At 32.6% G+C, this 25,656-nt stretch overlaps 4 protein-coding genes across 4 annotated transcripts; 1 reads left to right on the forward strand and 3 right to left on the reverse strand.

The window, feature by feature from the left end:
- Window positions 1-113: 113 nt before the first annotated feature.
- On the reverse strand, window positions 114-2,021 carry LOC106358135 (dynein light chain 1, cytoplasmic). Its single transcript, XM_013797885.3, has 2 exons — window positions 1,583-2,021; window positions 114-404 (listed from the first exon to the last, which is right to left on the reverse strand). Exons 1-2 carry the CDS (start codon window positions 1,835-1,837, stop codon window positions 246-248), a joined length of 414 nt encoding a protein of 137 aa, XP_013653339.1. The 5' UTR covers window positions 1,838-2,021; the 3' UTR covers window positions 114-245.
- Window positions 2,022-2,615: 594 nt separating this feature from the next.
- On the forward strand, window positions 2,616-3,818 carry LOC106358136 (21 kDa protein). The gene has a single exon (XM_013797886.3). The coding sequence runs from the start codon at window positions 2,935-2,937 to the stop codon at window positions 3,601-3,603; it is 669 nt and encodes a 222-aa protein (XP_013653340.1). The 5' UTR covers window positions 2,616-2,934; the 3' UTR covers window positions 3,604-3,818.
- A 4,339-nt stretch (window positions 3,819-8,157) lies between these two features.
- On the reverse strand, window positions 8,158-11,222 carry LOC106358137. Its single transcript, XM_013797887.3, has 10 exons — window positions 10,555-11,222; window positions 10,350-10,487; window positions 10,053-10,244; window positions 9,846-9,983; window positions 9,649-9,767; window positions 9,428-9,560; window positions 9,221-9,350; window positions 9,065-9,144; window positions 8,824-8,964; window positions 8,158-8,726 (listed from the first exon to the last, which is right to left on the reverse strand). Exons 1-10 carry the CDS (start codon window positions 11,029-11,031, stop codon window positions 8,463-8,465), a joined length of 1,812 nt encoding a protein of 603 aa, XP_013653341.2. The 5' UTR covers window positions 11,032-11,222; the 3' UTR covers window positions 8,158-8,462.
- An 8,338-nt stretch (window positions 11,223-19,560) lies between these two features.
- LOC106358140 (MLP-like protein 31) lies at window positions 19,561-20,461 on the reverse strand. Its single transcript, XM_013797889.3, has 2 exons — window positions 20,076-20,461; window positions 19,561-19,996 (listed from the first exon to the last, which is right to left on the reverse strand). The coding sequence occupies exons 1-2, from the start codon at window positions 20,281-20,283 to the stop codon at window positions 19,725-19,727; spliced, it is 480 nt and encodes a 159-aa protein (XP_013653343.1). The 5' UTR covers window positions 20,284-20,461; the 3' UTR covers window positions 19,561-19,724.
- Between the last annotated feature and the right edge of the window lie 5,195 nt (window positions 20,462-25,656).

The following is a 25,656-nucleotide window of genomic DNA, read 5'->3' on the forward strand; positions in this document are numbered from 1 at the left end:
ATTACCGATCCTTAGTAAGGGATTTTGGTAACCGCTTTTAAAAGGGTTACGTCAGCATTTTTTTTTTTTTTGGCGAAAACGATACGCCAAGTTCATTTGTAATCATACAAATATGAGAACAAAACATATTCTTGATTTGTATTGAAGATTTTGTCTTAGGAGATTAACACAATGAACTCGAAATAAATAGTGTGTGAATACATGACGGAGGGATCGAAAGGGAAGGACTAATTGGATGAAGGTTTTCATTGGTGATCTAAGGGTTCCACAGCAGTCTTGAATAGGAGAACATACACTTTGTCGATCTGGAAATATATGAACCCTCCAATGGAATGAGTGACGTATGAGCCAAAGCTGGTCCCAACAATGCAGTGCCACGCAGGGCCATATGCTGAATCGAAGTCCTGAAACAAACATGATGGAAACTTTGTTTCATGAGTAGAGAGCAAAAGTAAAGTTTATAGACCTGGTTGGAAGTTTAAATTCGATGCAACATTCCGTTTGACAAAATAGACAAAAGCTCAAGTTAGGAGAGATAAGCAACATATCAAGGTAGATTTTGAGAGAAGAAATCAACTTTCAGAACAAGAAGATAAAACGAGTCAATCATATGGTGGTCATTATTAAGAAATTATAGAGACAAACAGAAAGCCACTCTACTAAGTATTTGTTTAGTCAACCACTTTGTGAAACCAATGTAAAACCTCTCTTCTTACATTTGGATCATTAAAAGTTTGCTACTTTTAATCATTTGTGAGAGCCCTAAAACATATATTTGCACTTGTGAGAAGCAACGCCTCCACCTTAGTCAACTATGAGGAATTGAGCGACTTCACAAATTCTTAGCACAAAAACGTTCTTCATTTTGATCCATAAGATAAAACCAAAACCTAACCATCAAGGCCCTCTAAGTAAGAACACTATCTCTAGATTTGAAGTAGCAACACAAACCCTGAGCCATGTACAATTATTCTATGGAAAAGCTGCATAAATGATTAAATTCTATATATGCGGTGGTAGACTAGTAAATAATAATACCAGAAAGGTCTATCATTAGACAACCCAGTTCTTTGTAGACGAGGCTCATTCTGTAAAGCAAAATGCTTCAGATGGTATCATCAGGTAGGCATCTAACTCTAACCGCACAGAAAAAGAAGCTTCTAGATAAAATCCAGGATAGCAAATGGTGCATCCTATAGTCATGGCCTAAGTCAGCTCAAAAAACCATCTCAGTAAATAAGCAACAAGAAACATCCACTTTCAAGACATAACCCCAAGAGATTCATACTATTATCATCCCAATACAAAAAATAACGACCAACAAAAGCTGTGTCAAGTAGACTACTAACTCAGCTCAAAAACCATTTAAGACAAAATCCAATCTCCAGATTTGCCTTACAAGCACACATCTTCAAATCAACGAGAAGACAATAACAAAACTTACAAAAAGAGTGCTACTTGAAGCATAGCCCTAAAGACCCACTACTTGACTCTCTATCAAAACTCACTCCACAGAACTAGACTCCTTCACTATTGCGACAAAGACACAATCTTTAAGCGTTAGACAGAGAAAAGATCCAACCTTTTTAAGGGCAAGAGCGAGTCTTTTGTTGTCGGCTTTACCAGGCGTGGCATTCAATACCTCACGGGACAAACTGAAGGCCCTGTTCTGCACGGGGAGAGGCATGTCGGAAGCTCTAACACGAACATTGAACTCGTCTTTGAGGTCCTGCTGCTCTTTAGCCTTCTTCTTCTGCTGTATCAAACTGTTCAAGAACTTGCTCCTTCTCTCTAGTTCCATCTCAACTCCTTCCATGTTTCTCTCTCTCTCTCGCATCACTCAGCTATAGGAACTCGCTTTAGTTTTTTTTTCCTCCTTTGAATCGGAGGAAAACCAAAGGTAGAGTCAGTTAGGGCTGGTTAGGTTGGAGCGAGCACCATCTGTTTGAGGAAATGTCTTTGAGTAGAGAGTCGTGTGACAGACAAAATAGCCTTCTTGTTGTTTTAGCGGAAAGCAGCTGACCTTGACCAAAGATAAATTCCTAATTATAACATACACCTTTAATTAGTGTTTTATTTTATAAAGTACACCCTTACGTTGGTCATAATTATAAACCATAATTACTAGGGAATTTTGCTAAAAAGGTAATTTATCTTAAATGCATCTCCGATCCCGCTTTATTTTTCATTCTAAAATAGAGTTTAGAGTAAAAATGTTTCAATGATATTATATTTTCACTCTATAATAAAGTAAACAATATATAGAATAATTTGTTTTTTCTTTGTTCATTACTCTATTTTTCACTCTAGAATAGAGTTTCATTAAAGCAACATCCAACTCTGATATAGAATTATTCTATTTTATAGTAAAAATATAGTAAACCATTGGAGAATTGGAGATGGTCTTAGACGATGAATTTTTTGGTATTTTGGACGATGCACTTTGTAAAAATTCATATCAATTTAATGAGAAGCCAAAAGGTTAAAAAAAAATGATATTTACATTACATACATGAGCACTTAAAAAAACATTTGTGATGAAATTGTTGTGGAAAGAGTAATTTTAAATATGAGCTAATAGTGTGAGTAAACATGAGAATCCACCAATAATCAAATAAAATGTTCATCATTATAATCAAGAATCCGTTTAAAAAAAAATCCATTAGCTAGAACATTTGGTGTCTAAAAATTGTCTAGATGTGAACGAGTTTGCATTTTCATTTTACAAACAAAAACAATATACACACTATTCTAGTCCGGCCCATTATTCTTTTCCCGAACCCATCAAAATATTTCAGAGGGTATTAACGTCGAACCATAATTTCGCTTTACGGCACAAAAGGGAGAGCCGTGTTGCCTGTTTGTGGTACTTTATCTATATAAATATACACTTGAGAGGTCACAAATTCCAAACAACCAAAAAGAGACACTTGCATGTCACAAGAATCCAACACACATAGAACAGAAGCAACCATGAAGAAACCTTCCCTTCATCCATCAATTATCTTCTTCTTAGCAACTCTCCTCCCATTAATCCTCACCGTCCACTCCCAACCCTCTTCATTACCATCAGACGACTCAGATTTCATCCGTACGAGCTGCAACACAACCTTATACCCCGACCTCTGCGTCTCCTCCCTCTCAAACTTCTCAAGCTCCGTCCACGACGACCCAACTCTCTTGGCTCGCGCCGCAATCTCCGTCACTCTCTCCAAAGCTCTCGAGTTAGGCTCATACCTCTCCAACGTCACCGCTCTCCTCAAGAGCCAGGAGGAAAATGGGGGCCACCCAACCGCAGCCGCCGTTTTCCATGACTGCTTCGAGAATCTCAAAGACGCGGTCGATGAAATGAGAGGCTCGATGAAACAGATGAGGGACTTGGTCTCCACTGGCTCGCTTGAGTCGTTCAGGTTCCAGATGAGTAACGTGCAGACTTGGCTTAGTGCGGCTTTAACCGATGAAGAGACTTGTACAGACGGGTTTAAAGACGTTCAAGATGAGCCGAGGAAAGGTGAGGTGTGCGCTCGGGTCGATGATGTCAAGAAGTTGACTAGTAATGCATTGGCTCTAGTTAACCGATGCGTTGATAAGGCGATGCATTGATCTTTGTTCACCAAATATTTTTCTTTCTTTTGATCACTTGAAAAAATAAATTATTGTTTTTATATTTTGTTTGTCACGCGTGCATGATATACATGTATAATAAGATAAGGCGCCTGCTTGTTATTGGCTGAAATGAAATTAGAGGGATATATGTACAAGTTGTTAACGCTTTTCGTTTGTGGAAATTACTAAAATAAACTAGTGTGTGGAAAGAATTAGTAGTCTATTCTTTTTTTTTTGTCTTTTTACAACGTATAAAATGTTTAAAACCTAATAGCTACAAAATTGTATGAGCTGAAAAATAAGTTTAGCTTTTTGATTGAGAAAAAAACAAAAATAAGTTGACTTTATTTGAAATTGAAATTTAGTGGTAGATAAAACAAGTTTGATGTCCTTGTGTTGAGTGGTGAAAAGTATAGAAAAAAAAGTTAAGAAGAATCTGGGCAAAGAGAATTTTAGAAAATGGTAGAAAAAATTAAAACGTCCTGAAAACTCAATTGATTGGTTTTAAACGCAAACCAGCAATGCCAGCCGTTACATCCTAAACTACACGCTTGGACATTATTTGTAGGAATGAATAAATCACATTATTAATTAATGGGGTGATGATGTTAAATGTATATTAAAAAATCAAAAGTATATCATGGCTAATGTATGCATGCGCTGTAATTCCACAAATACATGGACGTGATATGTTAATGCCCGACAATCTCTAGAGGTAAGTTAATTCAATGCGTTGCAACATGTATAATTAAGCGCATACACATGCATACAATTAACCTTTTGTCCCCATTTTCGAATATATTATGCATATGATCAGTATACATATATCTACTTATCTGCATACGTATATAATATGTGTGTGTATGCCACTACCGACTACCGCCCATGTAAATCTAATGCTATTTAGTTCCACTTAGGTGCGGGGATAGAAATGATAAAATATAGTGTTCGGTTCACCAAACGTAGATTCGTATACATGTGATTATTCATAATATTGATACACCAACCGTAAGTGCTTATATTTTTTTAAGGTAAAAATAAGTGCTTATATATTTATCAATAATTCGATAGTGCATAATAATTCGATGAGAAGATCTTCGTCAACACAGTATCAATCAAGATCTTCGTCAACACAGTATCAAAGTTTATGAAATTCAAACTCAAAACCAATAGATAATGGTAACCGTCTTTTAGCACATGCCGGCTACAGTTACGAGTCTAGTTAGTAGTGACTAAAGCAAGGAATCTTATATATCAGTCTTTTGCAATCGTTTAGATGACTGCGTTTAGATGGATATGTTTTGTATTCTACTTAATAACTTTGAGAGTTTGAGCTTGATCCATATCTCTAAGAGTAGAAATGACCTTGAGGATTCACTAAAAAAAGCTACGACCAAAAACATATTTTTTCTTGTGTAAATCAGACATGATCGAACAGAGTTGTTCTTTAGAGTTATTATTTTTTCGATCAAAACTTGGTTTAATCATATAGACATGTTATAAGAACACGCGCAACAAGTTCACAATTTTGCAAAGGAGATGAGATACAGCATTAGGAGATGGGATGGTTTTATGGTTTAGTACAAGAGAAGACTGAAAGAAGCAAAAAGGGGTTGGAGTTTATGGATTAATAGAGTTTCAATTGGTTTTTTCAATCAATGTAGCATCTCTTCTTTGATGTAAAACAGTCTTTTTTTTTAGTTAAATTTAACATTCAATTAAAAAAAAAAAAAGATAACTATGCATCCAACACAGTTATCTTTAAATAAGAAAAATGTAAAAAAAAAAAGAACCATTAGAGTTTGATTAATTGGTTTTGTACATTCATTTTTTTCAATTCACATCAAATATTGCATTTAGCTAAGTTCTTTGATTAATTAGTTTTTCGGCAGTATAGTATAAATACAAACCAAAAATCTATGGTCGAATACTTTAAAAGGAAAATCACTATAGAGAAACAAATTTATTCATAAATTTATAATTGGGTTGGAAGTATTTTTTTAATTTTTTTGAACAACTGGTGTTGGAAGTATATGTTCAAGAAATAAGAGCCCGTGACCCCTTTGAAGTTGACCACAATCCCATGTCTTTGTCGTCATAGCACACTAAGGATCTTGATAGAAACTCTGTCACACTTGCCGAGCCTCATGCTTTTTCCAGTTTATAAGATAATGAATATATATGGTTAATATGTTTTTTTTTGCCAAAAATATGGTCCAATATATGGTTATATATAACTTATCAGAATCTTTGAAATTGCATTACCTATTATAATATATTGTACAACCAAGTTAGCGTCCCTAACTAAGAAATTCTATAAGTCACTAAAAAGTCATTTTTGTTCGGTAGAATATGCAATCAGATTCTTATAATAGATATATCACCAATGCAATTATAATAGATAATGCAATTTCAAAGATTCTGATCAGTTATAACCATACAACTAAATACAAGTTAGTTATAAGAATTTTCCTTACAATTCTGTGCTACAAAATGTGTTAGTAATGAGTATGAAATATTATTTTATTTTTTTTGTAAACTCAAAAGGTTAAATCCGGATTTATTAAAGACACAGATCTAATCTCTGGGTGGAGGTATATCCCTTGGATAAACCCTTTCCTGGACATTCAAATGAAACGAAAGCAATATTCCATATCCGTGTGGCCAGCGGGGTTCGAACCAGGATTCGCCGTATTGGGTTTATTTCCTCAAGCGTCACTGGACTACCATTACTGGTCAAGAGTATGAAATATTGATTGAAGAGTTCTGCAAGAAAAAGGATTTCTCTAGCTAGATTATACATTGTTGTAAAAAGGCAAGTGTCGTTGTCGTAGTATTTATCAAGGAGGGGAAAGAAAAGAGGAGAAAAAGAAGAAAACCACAAGAAGCAAATAAGTAACAGAACTGAGAAAGAAATGATTCACGAGATGCACTGAAACAACAACCCTTTGGTTTCTTGTCGCAATCCCAAGGGTCCATCTCTGTTTGATCTACCTGTAATGTATTGCTTATCGATTGACAAGTGTCTATCTCCTGAACATGTTTTATCCTTTCTAAGTTGAGGAACTTATACAAATACTATATATTCAATCGCCACTCATATATATAATATGTATGATCCATTAACTCATGTATGTATATATGTAAGATGATGAAGTTAAGAAACATTTCAATTTGTAAAATTCTTTTTTAAATTAGACTATGTAAATCACAAATCTAATCTGAGTTTTTTTTTTTGGTTCCTGTACTAGAAAAGATGGACACTGCATTGCATGGGTTCAAAGATAACATTATTGTTGATTGTATAACGATGAAAAACAGTAAGACATGACAAATATTATTTAGAAGCATTCTACATAATGGAAAGGGTTTACCACTACTGGCTAAAGTTGTGACAATATTCTTGGTACCACAATAGTTTTTATTCTTTCTTGTCACCACAATTCGTAAATGGGCTAAGACTAAAGATAGACTGGGTTGGCGAAACCACAGGATCATTAAAGCTCAGATTATAAACCAAGCCGAAGTATCCATAGGTCGTCTTCTTCTTATCCTTAAATTGTTATCACAAGGTATTGGCTGTCGTGATATATGTTATCCTCCAGCAAGGTCACATTATCATAGGTTCAGTAGATCATTCTTGGATTTGGGTGCTGTTTGGCGGTTGTTTGTTGCTCACGATGTCTTTGTTGTCCAGAAAGACACCTCTCATATTGGTTCTCATGGCCGAAAAACCAACACAAAAGGTGTCTTCCGGAAAAAGAAGACGGCATGAGCAACAAACAGCTGCCATAGAAAACATTACAAAATTCAAGCATTTTTATCTTTATGAAACATGTGATGATGGGATCTCCCTGGAGGATAACAACACATCAATATTACTGAAACCTTGTGATAACCAGTGTGAAAGTATTAATTTACCTTTAAAAAAAAGTTTTTACCTTTTTTGAGACTAAAAGTATTTACCTTCTACATTGCATTATCAAGTTGGCTGGGTTTTGTACTCTCTATGCTTCTAAATCCATTCCCTGGAAGAAATAAGGTACAAACTCAGTTTCAAGAAAGGAAGAAAAGCGAGAGAAGAGGGAAAATGTTACCAGATTCGCTCAGTGTCAAGCGTTGCTGCCGGTTGGATTGTTTGCCTGATGAATCGAGAGCCATATATAGATCTAAACCGACTTAGATTTCACGTATGGTCATGTTAGAGAAAAGATGGTTATTCTAGGGTTTAGGTTTGGTGCATGAAAGAGACACTGATAGTTTGGAGGGTTAGGGCTTGCATTCCATAAAAAAATTGGGGCCACCTACATTTTCAGAAACATTGACTAATTTTAGGTAATTAAGCGATGAAGATTAATATTTACATTTTTTTGTCAACAACAACCAAAACTACACTAGATTACGTTTGTTAAAACGTTTGCTTCTCAACATCAGAAATTTCACTCATCTCCGGAAAAAGGAAAATTCTTAGATTTGATTTTTTTGGGATGCTTTGTAAACAACGACTATGTTCTCCAAATTTCATGAATGCCATCTTAGCATAAGAGCAAATATGAAATATAACTTTATTGTTCTTCCCGGAAAGTAAAATTAAAAAAAAAAAACAGAGAAACATAAAAAACCTGCCATGATCCTCAAATTAGAAACAACATTCTACAACTTGTGAGCTTTGCTCCCACATGTAATTATAAGACAGAAACCTCTTCTCACTCATCAGCCTAACCTTTCCCTAAATCTGGTCAGGTTTCGAAAACTTTGTCATCAGAGAGCATTAAGAAGGCAGCTTTTCCAAACACCTAGACCATAAGGAGACTTACTACTTCTCTTGCTTATCGTCCCCCCCAGGTGTTTTCACTTTAATTCTTCAAAGCTGTCATCACCGACTCAGTGATTTTGTTAAGGTCCCACGACTCCACCTGCCCCTTCAGCTCCGCTACAGCCTCCGGGTTGGCAGAAATAGCAGCAGCACCTGCAGCCGCCAGAACTGCAACAATAGCTAGACCTTTGATGACACCACTGCCGCTGGAGAGTTTCCCAGAGATCACCTTGCAGCATTTGTCTGCATCTTTGTAAAGAGACAGGCTTGCACCTTTAGCTCCTCCCTCCAGAGCTTCTTCGTTCTGTAGTTTTAGTTAAACATCATTAGATCAAGAATCGGTATTAACAAGGAATCATTGGCAGAGAGATAATAAAAAAGATGGAAATTAAGTTACAAACCTTTAGCCTCAAACTCTTCATTGTTCGGTTAAGAGTGAGGGTATCAGCAGGAGTTAGCTTGACAGAACGCTCCTTCCACTCGTCTATGAGCTTCTTAAGAACAATGACACTAGCTTCCAGATTGTCGTTATATAGATTCTCCTATAATCCCCACCCGCAAACCATAAACACTAATTAGTAAAAGACCAATCATAAATAACTCATATGTGAGATAAAAAAAAAAAAGAGTGAAGCCTCCTACCCAGTGCTTGCAGCAATCAACATTTTGGGTGATAGCCCAGATAGTAACTGCAGCCGCTTCCTTAGCTAATACAGCATTACCTGTACCAAGCCAAGACACTTCAAATTTTAAATGCACTGTCTTCAGGAAGACGCAAAGGTAGGAGCTTTGACATACCTTCCCCTGCTGCTTTGAGAGCAAAAGTGAATATTTGCTGCGTGACTTGCTTCATTGCCTTGCTCCCAGGTACACCAGCAAGAGACACCTCCTTCAACAAAGGGTATATTGCCTCAAACCTCTCTGTAGCCTGTACATCAAACCATACTAAAGATTAAAATCAACACTCTATCATGCAGTGTCTCGAAATCCCAAGTATTACTTTACCTTCACTCTTGCGGATGATGCAGGGAATGCAAGTCTCATTAAGATCTCAAACGAAGGAGGTGGAATCAATCTCTCCCCCTTCCTAACAGCCCCATTAACAAGTATCGTCCTTGCCTTCGGGTTGGACAAGATCCTGAAAGAAAGAACACCATTAACCAAAGATAAGAATAATCATCACACATTAACAGAATATCATACAAATTTTGTTTTGTTAAACTCACCTCTCAACCAACTGAAGGATGAGATCCCTTGACTGCGGATTGCAACTCTTGCTACTAACAACCGGTAACAAGTTGTGTGCCCAACAGTACAAGCCTACTGATATATCACCTTGGGAGGCCTGTGCATAGTTTATCAGTTAAGAGAATACAGAATCTCTATCATAAAAGAAAACATGATTTGGTAGTTTGTTACAGACCTGAGCCATCATCCAAACTACAACTGGAAGCTTATCCTGTCCCTGATATTTCGGATTCTCCCTCAAAGTTGGCAATACATTAGTTAGAGCATCAGGTTTCCTTCGTAATACCAATGCTACCGTCACAAAGATCGCAACCTATCCATCAAATGAATGATGTTAGTAACAGAAATGGTAACTGAGAAGAACTCCAACAACACATAGTACCTGAGACTTTGAAGTAGCATGTTGTTGTGCGCCCTTCTTACCACCCTTGGCGCTTCCTTGCTGCACAGCCAAGTCTCCAAGAATGCAATCCAATGCCCACAATACAAACGCCCCAAGTGCATCAATGGGACGTTGGTTGATCCAATCAGCTGATGTTTTGCAAACAGCTTCAGGGATATGAGAGAGAGGAATCTGTATGAAGAAAGAAAGATTCCAACTTTATTAAAGACAAAACAAAAACCCAACTACAAAACGTTCAGACAAGACACCAGATATCAATATAAAGACAAAGCTCACGTCGATGAGCTTGGACAAAGGAGACTCCTTGAAGGTTTTGACCCATGGGAAATGAGAGGAAGAGACTCCAGAGAGAGCTCTCCCAAAGTAATCAGCAAACCTCATCAGCTGAATCTCTGGCTGACTCGCATATGATTCCTATCCAACCAAAAAAGTTCGAATCTTTAGAATCAAAATCTCAACAGAAACTATAATGTAGACATACCGAAGCTTCGAAGAGGAAAGCTTCGAGATTCGACGCGTCGATCTTAGCAGCAGCTTCACCCAAAGTCACCTTAGGCTTCTTCTCCTTCTTCACCTTCGGCTTCTTCTCCTCCGCCTTCACATTCTCCTTCCCGACAGCTGCTTCAGCGTCGCTGTCGTCATAATCGTAGCCGTTGGATCGGAGTTTAGATCTCGCCAGATCGGAATCGTCGGAGTCATAAGCAGCAGCCTTCTTCGCCGCGAGGATCCGTCGGTGGCGATCTTCGGCTTTCTCCTCGAGGGATCGGAACACGTTGTCTCCGTTGGGTGAAGCTCCGTTGGGAACATGGGTTTCGCCGTTCGCCGTCGTCGTCTGATCCGATGGCTTCTGCTTACGGTTGCGTTTCGGGTAGACTACTTTCTTCCATCCGTGGTCGGAGTGAGAGGCTCCGTTGGTGGTTTCGAAGCCATTGTACTCCGCGGATTCGATCTGGTCCATTTTCGGCTTGAGGTTTCGAAATTGATTGAAAAGTTTTGTTTTTTTTTTTAACGAGAATTCTTCTTTCCGGCGAGAAGAAAGAGAAACAGAGGAGGAGGAGGAGGAGGAGAAGACGGGATGACTGGACAGAGAGGTGAGGTGTGAGATATTAAAAGGTTGATTTTTAAGTTTGATTTTAGTTGTTTGAAACTTGTTCGCATTTGGAGGATATGTATTAACTTTTTATAAAATGAAACAGATTTTTTTGACTACTATTTTGGACATTTAATTTTGAGTCAACGTTTTTAGATTTATTTGCTTAACAAGATCTGAGAAAGAAAACAAAATTTCTCAAAATAATTATCTTTTGAAATGTATATACAATATAACCTCTATAAATTAATACACGATAAATTAATAATCTTTATAAATTAATAAATTTTATATATTTAAAATTTTACATAAATCAATAAAATAATAAGATAATATTTTTTTAGAAATTTTATGTAAATATATGGTCTAATTAAAATTATAAATTTATAATTTATATATATATATATATCTTATATAAGTAATAATCTACTATTATATTGTTTGTTTTATATTCACAATAAAATTGTCTTTATATTCATAAAAAAGCCAATACAACCAAACTAGTTGGCAATGATTGTGGAAAAACAGTGAGAAATAGGATCACATTTACGAGATACTAGGTTAAGACCCGCGCCTTGCGCGGAATGAACATTATATACATAATCTTTTTTATATATTATATGTTTATAACATCTTATAAAATAATAAATATATATTAAATAATTAAAATGACGGTAACTATTACTTATATAATTAAATTGGTGAGAACATATAAATAAATTTGATTAATCCAAAAAATATTTTTTCTATTTGATATGGTATATAATTAAATTTAAATGATAGTAACTTATATACAATATATTTTAATATTAATATTTATTAAATGTTAAATTTTGCTCATATATTTTATATCAATTGTATGTGTTATAGCAAAAAAATTAAATTACTGATAACAAATTTTCACTGTGAGATTAATAGTTTAAGTGATTTATAATATTTTTTAAAATTAAATTGTCTATATTTTTCAAATTTTTTATCAAAAAAAAAATTGTTCACAGTACATTTCAAAATTAAGATATTTATATATTTTTATATGGTCATATAATTTAATTTAAAATGATATATATATATATATTACTTTTAATACTTATTAAATGAGACTTTAACTTATATGATTTTTTAATTATTTGTATCAAGTCATAACAAAAATTTTAAACCATGGATCACAAAATTTGAATGTGAAATTTTTAACAATTTTAGTAATTTATAATCGTTTTTAAAAATTCAAAATATAACATAGAAAGAAAAATTTTAATTTTTATTATATGGTTACTATGATTTTTTAATTTATTTTCATAGTTTAAAATTAAAAAATTATAATATAATACACCCTTATTTTTATTAAATTTTTATTATTCAAAATCATTAATTGTCATATATATACTTTATCCACATTAGGAAATTTCGTAATTTTATTTAAGGAAATAATGAAGCACATTAATAATGTATTTATGGTTAGTTTAATAAAAAGTTTATTATATATTTAGATGGACCAACCTATTTCTCTAAGCATTCTAAGAATCATTGTAGTGATGACACATGGCTACAAAACAATGTTGTAATGTTTCTCAAATAATATATAGAGGATATGAAGAAACCACATCTGAGACATCTAATGCAAGTCTGGTTCCTAGCTCATACGTAAATCATACATAGTTCATAGTTCTTTCTTGCTTCCCAAGTTAATTATGTACATAAACATTATTTTAGATGATGATTAATAAATTTAATATTTCATCAAAAAAAATTATCTTTATATTTTTTAATACTTAATAAGTTTTTGATAAAATTTAGTAATATTATATCTAAAACCACATTTAAGTTCTATGCAATATATATTATATACATCAAATAATATAATAAAATTAATATAAATGTAAAATTTCAAAAATTAAAAATTAATATCTATGCACTAAATCAAATATTTTTTATCTTAAAATAAATATATCTTAAAATAAAAAATCTAAATAAGAATTTTTTTGTAAATTAATATCTTTATAAATTAATAAAATATCAGTCCCAACATTATTAATTTATAAAGGTTCTATTGTAGTACAATAGAGTTTCCACCTATTTTATATTCCTTCTCTCTTTGAAAATAATAATATTTTAGATTTTGTGAAAGATTGATATTTTAAACTTTGATTAATGTATTTTAAAATATAGAAAAATATAAATATAGAATTACGACAGGTAGATTTTTAATTAAATAAAAATTTAGACTAGTTAGAAATAAATCATAAAATAATAGATAAAAAATACTTTTAAAATACAGTATGTACTACAACTTTTAACAAGGAGTATTTGTCAATGAATTTTGTTTGTATCGGCATTTAGTAAATGTAACCAGATCTAGAAAATCATTTAATATCAAACAAGATTTTGACCCGCTTTCAAAGAGCGGATTTGTTTTCTTTGACATATTTATTATTATAACAAATGTGTTTATACATAAAATATATATCAAGTGTCTTAATGATTTTTGTTAGCATTTGTTTTTATGTTTTACGTTAATTTTTCATCTATACAAAATGTTAGTATTGTGAAATAATTATTTTTTTACTGAAAAATACAGTAAGAAATTAACTTTAAAATTATTTTTAGTAAAATTAATTTGTACATTGACTTATAAAATTATTAAAATATTTAAATGAATTGTAATATTATTTAAACTAAGACAAGGTGTATTGATATCATCTATTACATTCATATCTAATTTATGTTTTTTTTTTTTTTTTTTTTGTCGACAACATTACAGACTCATATAGACTCTGTAAACCACCCTGGGAGACATTGATCCATGTGGATGACGAAAGACGGCTGTTTTCTCACACTGCGTGCTAGACTATCCGCATTTGTATTTTGCATCCTTGGTACATGTACAATCTCTGATCGTGTAAAACTCTCCTTCAAGTTCTTAATATCTTCCAAATAACTTGCAAAAGCTGGCCATTCTTCTGGTTCCGAAACCATCTTCACCAATTGAGAACAATCCGTTGCAAACGTAACCTGAACTTGTCTTAAATTCCTCATACATTCCATTGTCCATAGTAAGGCTTCGACCTCTGCATGTAGAGGCGAGAGGGAAGCTCTTACATTCCTTGCTTCCATCAGACCTTCAAAACCAGCTAGAGTACTGAACCAGCCCTGGCCAGAGTACCTATCTCCCTCTTTCCACGATCCATCTATAAAGCACCACCTACCGGGAAATTAATTATAAATGTTTATTAATTGTAAATGTGAAATTATTAATTATAAATGTGAAATTTTTATATAACTTCAAAAACTATGTTTAATATTTAATGTAAAGCCCATATAATATAAACTTGTTTGATAGAAATTTATCTAATAAACCATTGCAAACACATAATTGTTTATCTAAGTATAGAAGTGGTGGGCTTTAAATTTTCGAAAAAGCCTTAAAAACAATTGAAAAGGTAATGGAATATTTTATAATTAATAGGAAATTTCAGGGGCATAATCCTAAGAATGATTCTGCTTTAATAGTATAGATGTTTCCCCGTAGCCAGATTTAGAAAATTAAGACTTTCAATGTGCAGGTATAAGAATATACATTTTTGTTTTGATGTATCCTATCGGCTGATCCGTTTGGATTGAGTACCACACTGTTTTATCCAAATTCGGAATACCTTTCGATTAACAGTAGGAGATAGACTGATCATCTGTTACGATCCACCATGTTAACCACTTAGCTCAGATTGATCGAGTAATGATAATTTAGTTTCAAGAAAGAGTCAAATTCAGAAGTGATGTGGGTGCACACCAAACCTTAAGATCAGTGTTTTTAAAACTGGACCGGAAGCTGAACTGAATAATTTTTGGATCACGGTCTAATGTGGTTCAACCGAGTTAAACCAGATTCTATAATCTGGTTTAATATATTTTTAGTGTATAAATTTAAAAGTAATGTTAGTAAATATGTTACATAATTGAAATATAAATGAATTTAAAATATAAAACACTATAAATATATATTAGTTTTAAGTTTATATAGATAGTTTATAGATGTTTGATAGTTCTAATAGTTTTTATTAGTTTAATAATTCTGAGATCTAATTTGGCTACATCACCGGTTCATGGTCGAACCAATTAAAAATTTTAAACTCTACTCCTAAAATTTACCCATTACCTCTAAAATTAAAAGGTAAGATTAGTTAATTCTAGAAAACTTAACAGTATATATTTACTATTCAATAAAATTTATTTGAGTCGGTTTTTTCATTGGAGACTAGCTAGATTGAGAAGAAAACTTGGACTATGGTCAATTTGAGGCAATTCCTCTAATTAAAATACATAATTTATAGAATAAAATCTGTTTCACAAAGAAAAAACAAATTATCGAGTTTTAAAAATGGCTTGTAATGATATGAAAATGGAAAGTTGTGCCGGTGGTGGGGATTGGCGGATTGGTGGAGTTCACGCAATATTAATACGACTACGAGAGGTCTATCGGAACAAGTACTTTCTCATAAAGTCAACGAAAAAATGGCCAAAGAAAAAAAAAATCATTCGGGGATGTGATTACTAGACTACTAGTTGTCTTTTTCATTACTATACGTTTTGTGACAAATTATTTTATTAGTACGTGAACGACTGAACGTAACGTGATAAGAACAATGCCTGCGATTTGCGATCACACTTGCAAGTTACACGTTTGCATGTTGGGATGCGTAATTTTTGTCTCTCGTAGACATCATAATTGTTTTTGCTAAAAGTCTTTTGAGTTTAACAATTTAATTAAATTTAGGACCCCAACCCATTATTAGTTGTGTGTCACATTATCTTGGCTTTAAAGCCCGTACAAAGATGACTTATTCTTGGATTCACTTTCTATAGATTCACCAACCAATAAGATTGTATTAATTTATATTTGATAGATTTTAAAAAATAAAATAATATATTATCAAGTTATATTATGTTTTTAAAATAAAAATAAAAAATAGTAATAATTACAAAGAAAAATATTTTTAACGTCATCAGCAATAACTAACCCTTAAATCCTAATACCTAAACCTTTAGGTAAACCCTAAACTCTTGGATAAATCATAAACTCTAAATCAAAAACACTAAATACTAATACACTCAAGGATTTAGGGTTTATGATTTAGGGTTGAGTATTTAGTGTTTTTGATTTAGAGTGTAGGATATCCAAGGGTTTAAAGTTTATCCAAGGATATAGAGTTTAAGATTTATGATTTAGTGTTTTGCTGACGACGTTAAAAAAAAATTTTAATTTTTTTTTCTTTAACTACTACTTTTTAATTTATTTACCTTTTTATTTTAAAAATATAATATAACTTATATTTTTTTTTAAGATATCGAATTTGAAATAATGAAATACTATTTGTTGGTGGGTGAATTCATGAATAATTCTACAAAGATAATATCGAAATATCGAATATTGGATTTTGACGAGATAATATGAGTTTTAGCACATATGGAATCTCGATGTTTGCAACAATCTCAGTCAAAGAAACTGATAAAGCTACATAAGTCCATGTTTTTATCACTGCCTCAACGGGAAAAATATTGGTCATGATGTTGCCATTGTTTCAAGCGTGGAAGAGGCTGTTCGTGAGCCTCAAATAGGTTCATCTAATGTCTCTTTCAGTTTTCTTGCATCTGGTTCAGACCATGACCATTCACTTGTTCCTAAAGATATGACGATAGATGAGCCTTCTATGTTTGTTCCCGCAACTCCTACACAAGATATCTCTTTTCCGGTAAATTGTGTTGCAAACACTACCACAACTAATGAAGTTGAAGAGGGCCAAGAGGCTGTTCTTATTTAATGAAACTTTTACTGATGATGATCAGCTTAGAGTGGAATCTTTTATATCGTTAACTACAATTTCGGCGCTTGAGAATATGGGCTGTTAAGAACTCTTTCGTAAGATCCAGTGGCTAAACCAGAAAATTTTCTTACCGAGGTCAAAAATAAATAAATAAATAATTTATAAATTTTCAAAATATTATATACTTTATAATACACTTATTTTGTTGCAATTTTATTATATTCTAAGTATTTTATTTTACTAAATAAATAATATAACCACCTAAAACCAAACATCACTATAATATTTAATAACATTTAGATAATATTATTATTTTATAAATTATGCATTATCAAGTAAAAATAAAATAAAATAGCTTTTATATTCAAATTATGAATATATATATATATATATATTATATCTTAAATTTTGTATGAGTTTAAATCATAACATATATAATTAAATATAAACATACAAATGTGATTATAGGGATTTAAGCAAATTGGAACATATAAAGAACTCTAATATAAATATGTTTTATTTGTTTTAGTTTGTAGCGAATAATAATAAAAAAACTAAAAACAAAAAAAAAAACTAGCAAAAATATAAAACAAGTAACTTAAAAGATTTGTTGACAGTTTAAGATTGTCCTTTATGGTTTCAAATTAAATTGGATTCAAGTTAAAACGGAGTTCAAAATTAAAGTGAATTCATTTCTATAATCATTATTTAGTTTATGGTTTTGAATGGTGACGAACCGTCCCAAACCGCCGTGAATAGTAACAAAAATCTCTACATATACCCCATGTTCTAAAACACGGCGGCTTGACCCGAGAACGCGGCGGATAAGCATTAGCCGGCTGTGAACAATGGCGAATTCAATCTAATCGGATTAAAAAATCGGGTGCTATGAAAAAGCTCCAGTTTTTGTTCGTTTTGACCCATAAATCAAATATCCTACATTAGATCTATGATGTAATGACTAAAACAACAAGAAAATATAAGAAAAATGATAGGAAACCAAGAAAAAAAATCAGCAGCCGTCGTGATTAATTTTGCAGAAAAACATAAGAGGAAGAAGATGACTGGTGAATAACAAATTTGCCCCTCGCTAATGAAAATTCTGAAAATTAAAGGAATTTGTACTCAACTCTGTAAAAACCTGAGCTGGGGCATGTTATATAAATACACAAGACCACTACACCAACTCACTTTTCTTATAAATGTTAGCAATGTAGTACATATATATGTTACATATAAAAAAATATCCTAAAATAAATCCTTGATTAATCCCTGTATATTCCCCGATTAATTGATTCAGTGCTAGGCATTACTCGACCGTGCGCGTTACGTAGCACAATTTTGAGCATGGCATATACCTATATATCTATATATTTTTGTTATTATTACAACCGCACCACACTTTTTCCGGGGTTGCTGCACATCAGCATTTCTTTTTTCATCATGGGGTCACCTGAAATTTTGTGTTGGGGTCACAAACAAAATTTTATAAGAAAAAGCAGATAATTCTACAAATTTAGTGGGGTCAGCTGACCCCCCTACCACCTTACTACCTCCGCCCATGGTAAGATCTCATATACCGTTTTGATGATCAGTTTTACTGATGCTGATCAGATTAGAGTGAAATCATTGTAAAAGAAGAGACTTGCGGGGATGGTGGAATATGTATGGTCCTTTAGGAAATTGAAGGAATCAGACCAACTTGTTGATAACAACTAAAAGATTATTGTACCTTATAATTGTGGGTATCGATTCAGTGATGTGTCTCCGCACCAAAGACTATCCAACAAAGATAAAAGTAGAGCCATTGAGATCATGACTTGATCAGGTCGTGCATGTAGAAACTGCAGCAAACACATTTTTATCTCAGTATTCCTAGTCTCGTATCATAAACGACCTCTATATATGTCGACGTTGGAACAACTCGAGGGTTATGCTGAAACTCTTGTATTATCTCAATAATCCTCTCAAAAGACTATCCACAATTTTCTCAAAAAAATGACTATCCATAAACAAATGAATTGCAAATATATAATTTATTTATGTTTTAATAGTTTATAATTAAATTTATAATCTATGTAAGTTTTAATTTTTGATGTTTATATATTTGAAAACTGATTAATCCATAATTTTAATCCGTTTTACATGGATCAAAATTCATATTATTTTTTTGTAATCGATATTGCTAATATGTTTTCTAGCATGTGTGAAATTTTACTAATTTTTAATATTTATATTTCTCAAGTTAAAATATACTGATTTAGCTTTTAAGATATATATGTATATATACACATATATTACATTATGAATTTTACAAAATAAGATATAAATTAACATAAAGTACAATTTTCTGAAGTTTGAAATTAGTTATAATATGTTTTTGCTATTAGTATTACGATTGACAAAGAAGTGTTCATATATATATATATATATATATATATATATATATATATAGCAACTCAATACTCAAAAGTTGAAATTTCCAACATACAATTTGATTAGAACGTAACCTTAATTATGCAATGGCAGACATTAATTGAACACACTTCCATACTTGAAATTTAGAGAGAGAGAGAGCTGATTATCAAACACCCAATAACATAAAAGACAGATTAAATATTTATGATAACACACTTTCATATCACTCACATCTCTTTAGATCTAGAGAGAGCACATTATTGATACAAACCACCCAAATACACAAAGAAGATAATTATATAGAGATATTCGAAGAATATCTATTTCTTAGCCAGAAAGCATTTCGTCGATGTCTTTGAACATTTTGACACCAGTTTGGAGCAAAGTCTCCGGGTGAGCCACGTTTTCATCAATCCTCTCATATGCGATGTTCAATTTCGCCACACCTCCAGGTCCTCCTTGCTTCGGGGTCACCTGGATAGTGACTATGAAGTTCTTGAAATCTTTGGTAAGATCTCCCTCTATAACTTTCAACTTTATCATGTTCTTCTTAGGATCCACTGCCTCGATCCTCTCCGTGGCCACTTTCGGCTTCCCATCTGCACCCAAACACATAGTTTTTACCAATCACATTTTCTAGCTTTCAGTAAATTATAGATGTATACAAATTTTGCTTACCAAGAACATAGTTCCAAGTGATGAGAGTGCCAACTCTTCCCATCTCTCCTCCTTGCACATTACATCCCTGGACGTTTTCAGGAGAGGCTTTAGACACATCTTGTGGTCTCGCTGCGAACATGTGAAAGAATTCAGTGGCAGGAGCTTTGATCTCAACATCTGCCTCAACCTCTCCTTGTAAAGAAGACTTCATCATTGCCTGTGCCATTTTTTTTTCTCCAAATGATTAAATACTTCTCTAGTGTACTTATAGAATGGGAGTGGTTAATTAGTGAATGAGTACAAGCTCATAGCCCCTTTTATAGAGAAAGTGTCAACACGGGGGTAGATTTTACTGACAATTAATTTTATTGTCTGGTGATATTTTTTATTCGCTAAATTTTAATAACTGCACATATTTGTCACTTATTTTATTTGATAATAATATAGAATTATCTATGACTTAAGACTTCTCATGCCTTGAGATTACTGATTAGCCTTTGGTAATACATGCTTCCATTTTCATGTTTTTCCTATGTTTTATTTGGAGGCTTGATGCAAAATAATATTTATATAAAGTTCAGGTTTTTTTCTCATTATTAAGGTGAATTGTTAAAACTTAATTTATTTTATAATAAAGGTATAAAATAGTTTAGAGAAATAAATGTCTTGTTACACTGTTAAATACTATAAAAGTAAAACAAAAATATAAGTTAAGTTCATATTACTTACAAAATTATATTTTTTAAATTGTATAAACTTAAATGATGAAGTGTGATTTTCTTACAGTCAGAAAAATAAGTAAAAATAGAATAATATTTGATTAGTATTCAAAAATACGTAGATAATAAGTTTAATATAAGGGTTCTAAAAGCTTTAATTTTAAATATTAAAAGACATAAGCTTATTATTTTTTACAATGAATAATGGGAGTCGCTACTATGACAATACTTTAAGATGTTTAAGAAAAAAACTTAAAATATGTTTATGTATAATTTTATTGAAAGTTATTTTTAAATACAATTATATAACCAAATATAATATATATATATATATATAGATAAAGTTTGGAATATTAAAATTTATTTCATAAATACAGTTTTATCTATAAACTGGAAGTAGAATTGAACTACATAAAAATATAAATTACATCAAAAAAGATTAGGGGATAATTTAGCCAAACATAGACAAGGCTCATTTAAGAAAAAAATATTCTAACTACTAAACTAAGGAACTTTAGAATAGGGGCCCCTACAAAAGTAAAATAATTGTATTAATAGGGGCCTAAGGCCAATGCCACTTTTAGTATGATGTAGGCATGGATGGCCCTGTATGTAAGTACCATGCAGTTTGTTCTTTTTATGCCATATATGGAAATGAAATCTATCACAAAATAATGGCTGAAGATGTATTTAAACTTCAGTTTCAAGAATCATTGTACAAAAGAGACTTGTGGAATTTTGGAATATATATGGTCCCTTAGGCAAGTGAAGGAATCAGACCAACTTGTTGGTAACAAGTAAAAGATTCTTGTACTCTATGATTGTGAATTTTGATTCAGTGATGTGTGTCCGCACCAAAGACTATCCTCGGCAGTCTGAACCTCTCCTCCAGAAATGGAGTGTAAGACCTTTTATGTGAAATGCAAATAGTTTGATAAAAAAAAGACTATCCAAAAATGTAAATGTAGAGCCATCTACAAAAACCTTCTCAATAATAATAGACATTGAGATCATGAATGTAGAGACTGAAACAAACACATTTTTATCTAAAAAATTGCTTATTGTATTCCCGTTATCACAATAGACATCTATATATTGACTTTGGGAACAACCTGGGGTTATCTTGAAACTCTTGTATTATCTCAATATCACCCTCGAAAGACTAGAGCCACGGTTAGGATGTGTGTAAGCCTAAGTTTGTGTCTCTATCTCTCTACTGCTTTGTCTTAGAAAATTTCATTACGATCGCACATCAGAGTTTAGATGTTGCTTTTGTCCTTGTAACTGGTTTAGAGTATTAATGAAATTGTTGTGTTACAAAAAAAAAACTCGTTTTCGAGACCCGAAGAAGAGTAGTTGATGACTAAACATGCATTATCTTAGGCCATCTCTCGACAACATTTGACACGCGCTAGTCGTTGTATGTAATAGCTAACTAACTTAACTTATTTTGAAATAATTTGAATTATTTTGAGATGTTTAATTCTATGATAGATCCTAACTAGTATAGCTGCAAATATTTCTGATAATTAAGAATTTCTGATATAGCGGAAGCTACAATAACACAAATATCTTATTTAATCTTCGAATACCTAAGATCAATGTCTTTTTAAATTTGTTGAAATCCTTATAGGTCTACCGACATAAAAAATATAGAACTCTCAATTTTATTAATCAAATCAAATCATAAACTAATATCTCATACATAATAAGTGTATTTATATAAAAATCAAGTAACCTTAAAATTATTAAAAATTCTTAAAATAATTTTCATTAATTAAGATAAATACTTAAATATTTATCTGCATCACCCTAGACGTCAACATGCTGTTAAAACATCCCATTTTGCATCCTAGCAAAAAAAAAACATCTGCTCCATATCGGTGCTGGCTTGTTTGGGGGTGAGCATGTAAATCGTAGCTTAAATTGACAGACTACTTACAAGACAAATCATCTGAACTAGTCATCCACTACCCAACAGCTTTTATCCACGATGCTTCAGACCCAAACCTATCTTTCAATATGGTTCAATTTCATGATAGAGTCTAAGTCATTGCTTCTTCAGATCGGTTTCATTTAATTTCATGACATAGATCTGAACTATGGTCATCAACGCGTCGATCCATTTCCACCTGCTCCTCTGGGGTATGGTCGCGGTGAACGGACTGACGAACAGACTCCCACGCCCGCATAGTCTCCAAGTTCCCTGATGCGATGACATCGAACATCTCCTCCATGTCCCTTAACCGAGCCCTAGTGTCATCTTGTTCCTTTCGGAGCGTTTCAATGACGTTTTTGGCCGCCGTCAAATCCACACGGAGCTGAGAATCTTCTCACCTTGAGCAGCGTAGGCTGAAGTCAGGACATCGTTAACCGAACCGATGTCTATCATCCATCCCTTTTTCTTGGGAACAACTTTCAATTGAATTTAAATAACTAATTATTAAATTAAAAATAATATATAATGTTTAAACTAACAATAGTATAAATTACTATAGAATATAAACATGTAGAGTTAAATTAACAAACAAAATATTACTTTACAAAATTATTCATTAAAATTTGAGAAATTGTACTCCCTACACACCACTTTTCTCCTATTTGCACTCCATACCCTTTATCCCTCCAATTTTCTTCCCTCCATCATTACCATTTCCCCCCCCCCTCCCCCCCCATTCAATGATATCTCACCTTTGTTAGTATATTGACCTAATTTGCTCTTAAAATTTTATCAAAAATTTAATAATTAGTTCTTTTAGATAAAATAGTAAAGTCATTTTTATGTTTCTTATATCATATTTAAACAAAAGTAAGAATTTATCAAATTAGCTTTAAAATATTTTGGAAATACATCCAAAAATATTACCCTTAACCACTTCAATTACTCCAATTCATTAGAAATTAATAATTACCTATATATTGTAACTTAAGAAACCCATGTTTTATCATAAATCCATGGTTTTCTTTATCTTAGCTACCACATCGCTTTTATAGTATAAAGTAAACTCATGCTTTTATTATGCCCTGATCTTACATAAAATGATGTCCATGATTTTTTTTTTAAATTTGCTGCCCTAAGCGAATGGTTCTTTTTCTATAACTGAGGCACGGGCCTGTCTGAGTGTATGCTCTTGAGTTGAGTTTTGTGGAGAGGATGAAGGAGATGATAGAAGAAAAGAGCTTGTGGATATTATTTGAGGAATTATCCGGAACATCATGGTCCAATGGTAAGGACGGGCGATTGCGAGTTCGAACTTTACCGAAGGGAACTACTGCATGTGTTTCTGGGTATCCACATGAGTATGAATCTTTGCTTTCGGTCCATTTCGAAAATCCGATGCGTGAACCTACCCATGGATTACATTCCCCAAGAAACTAGTTTGGGTCTGTTTGGGCCTAAAATTTACTTCTGAGTTATAAGAAAAAGAGAAAATATTATTCGAGGAATTACAGAGGAGGAGAGGAGGATAATCTAATTATGGCCCTTAGAATTTATTCGAATCAATGGTTGAGATGAAGATTGTTTCCAAACCAAATGGACCAATGAGAATCTAGTATTTTTCTGACGGATTATTTGACGAAAATAATATCTTCATAAATTTTGGACGGCTTTTTAGTAAATTATATACGTCAAAATTTTCTCACGGCATTTACGAATTACATATATGATATTTGTTTGGAAGTTTAGATTTGATGTTTCTTAAATTTTAAATGTTTAGATTTGAAATTTATATTTAGTAGATGATATATGTAATTAAGAGTTTAAGGTTTGGAGAATATGTTTGAGTTTAAGGTATGCATAAGGTTTAGGGTAGAAGGTTTAGTTTAGAGTTTTTGGTTTGGAGTATAATGTTTTGGGTTTAAAAAAGTAAGTTTAAGTGTAAGTTTAAATTTTGAGGTTAAGTATGAAAATGTTAGATTTTGGATCATTAATATAGAGTTGAATTTTGGAGTTTAAAATTTGTATATGGTTTTAAATGGTTGGAAAATCAAAGGAAATTTCCGACCACATAAATTTTTGAAAACCATCAAAAATTTCTAGTGAATTTTTGATTGGCATTCGTTAAAAAACCTTCAGAAATTTCTGACATAAAATAAATCGGTTAAAAATTTCTTAAAAGTTTATGAAAAATCTGTATTCTGTTGGAAATAAATTTTTGACAGAAAAAATCAGATGGAAAATTGTCAAAAATTTCCAAAACAAAAATCAGGCAAAAAACTCATGGTTTCTTGTAGTGGTTAGTTTTTGATCTTGGCTGTCCTGAGATTTAGAGAGCCATAAATATTTTTAGGTGAATCTTAATATAAAATTTCTTTCTACAATTTAAGAGTCATACGATCTTTTGTATAACAGTTTTTTTAAAAAAAAATTGGGGGCTAAAGAGAATGCTTCATCGGGTCGTGGACAGGACCAGTTTGGTCGTGAGACTTGTTGACAAAAGAGTCTTTGCTTGTTTGCTATGTTTCTGATTATTTTATTTTGCATTCCGCTTACAGGAAATGTATGATTAAAACACATTCACTTCGCATGACAAGATGGGAGACGAGACAATAGACATCAGACCGTTTCTTGAGGCTCAAAGAATGGGTCTCCATGAAGTCTCTGATGGAACCTTGATCTATATATAGAACGAAGCCGACCAGAGAAAACTGCTTGACTGAAGAGAGTAGAATCATCTCCAGTAACGGAAAGATGAAGCTCACTAAGCCTACAGCCAACGCTATGTCTCTTGCTAGGTGTCTTAGCTCAGGGTCGCTCAAGACATGTTTCTCATGCTGAGAAATGTCCAAAACGGTGAGGTTGAGATTCAAATTGAAAAAGGCAAGTGTGAATTGTGAGTGTAATAAAGCAGGGGCAATGTCGATATGCTCACAGCTAA

Source organism: Brassica napus, chromosome A7, assembly GCF_020379485.1.
Source record: "Brassica napus cultivar Da-Ae chromosome A7, Da-Ae, whole genome shotgun sequence".
Lineage (NCBI taxonomy): Eukaryota > Viridiplantae > Streptophyta > Magnoliopsida > Brassicales > Brassicaceae > Brassica > Brassica napus.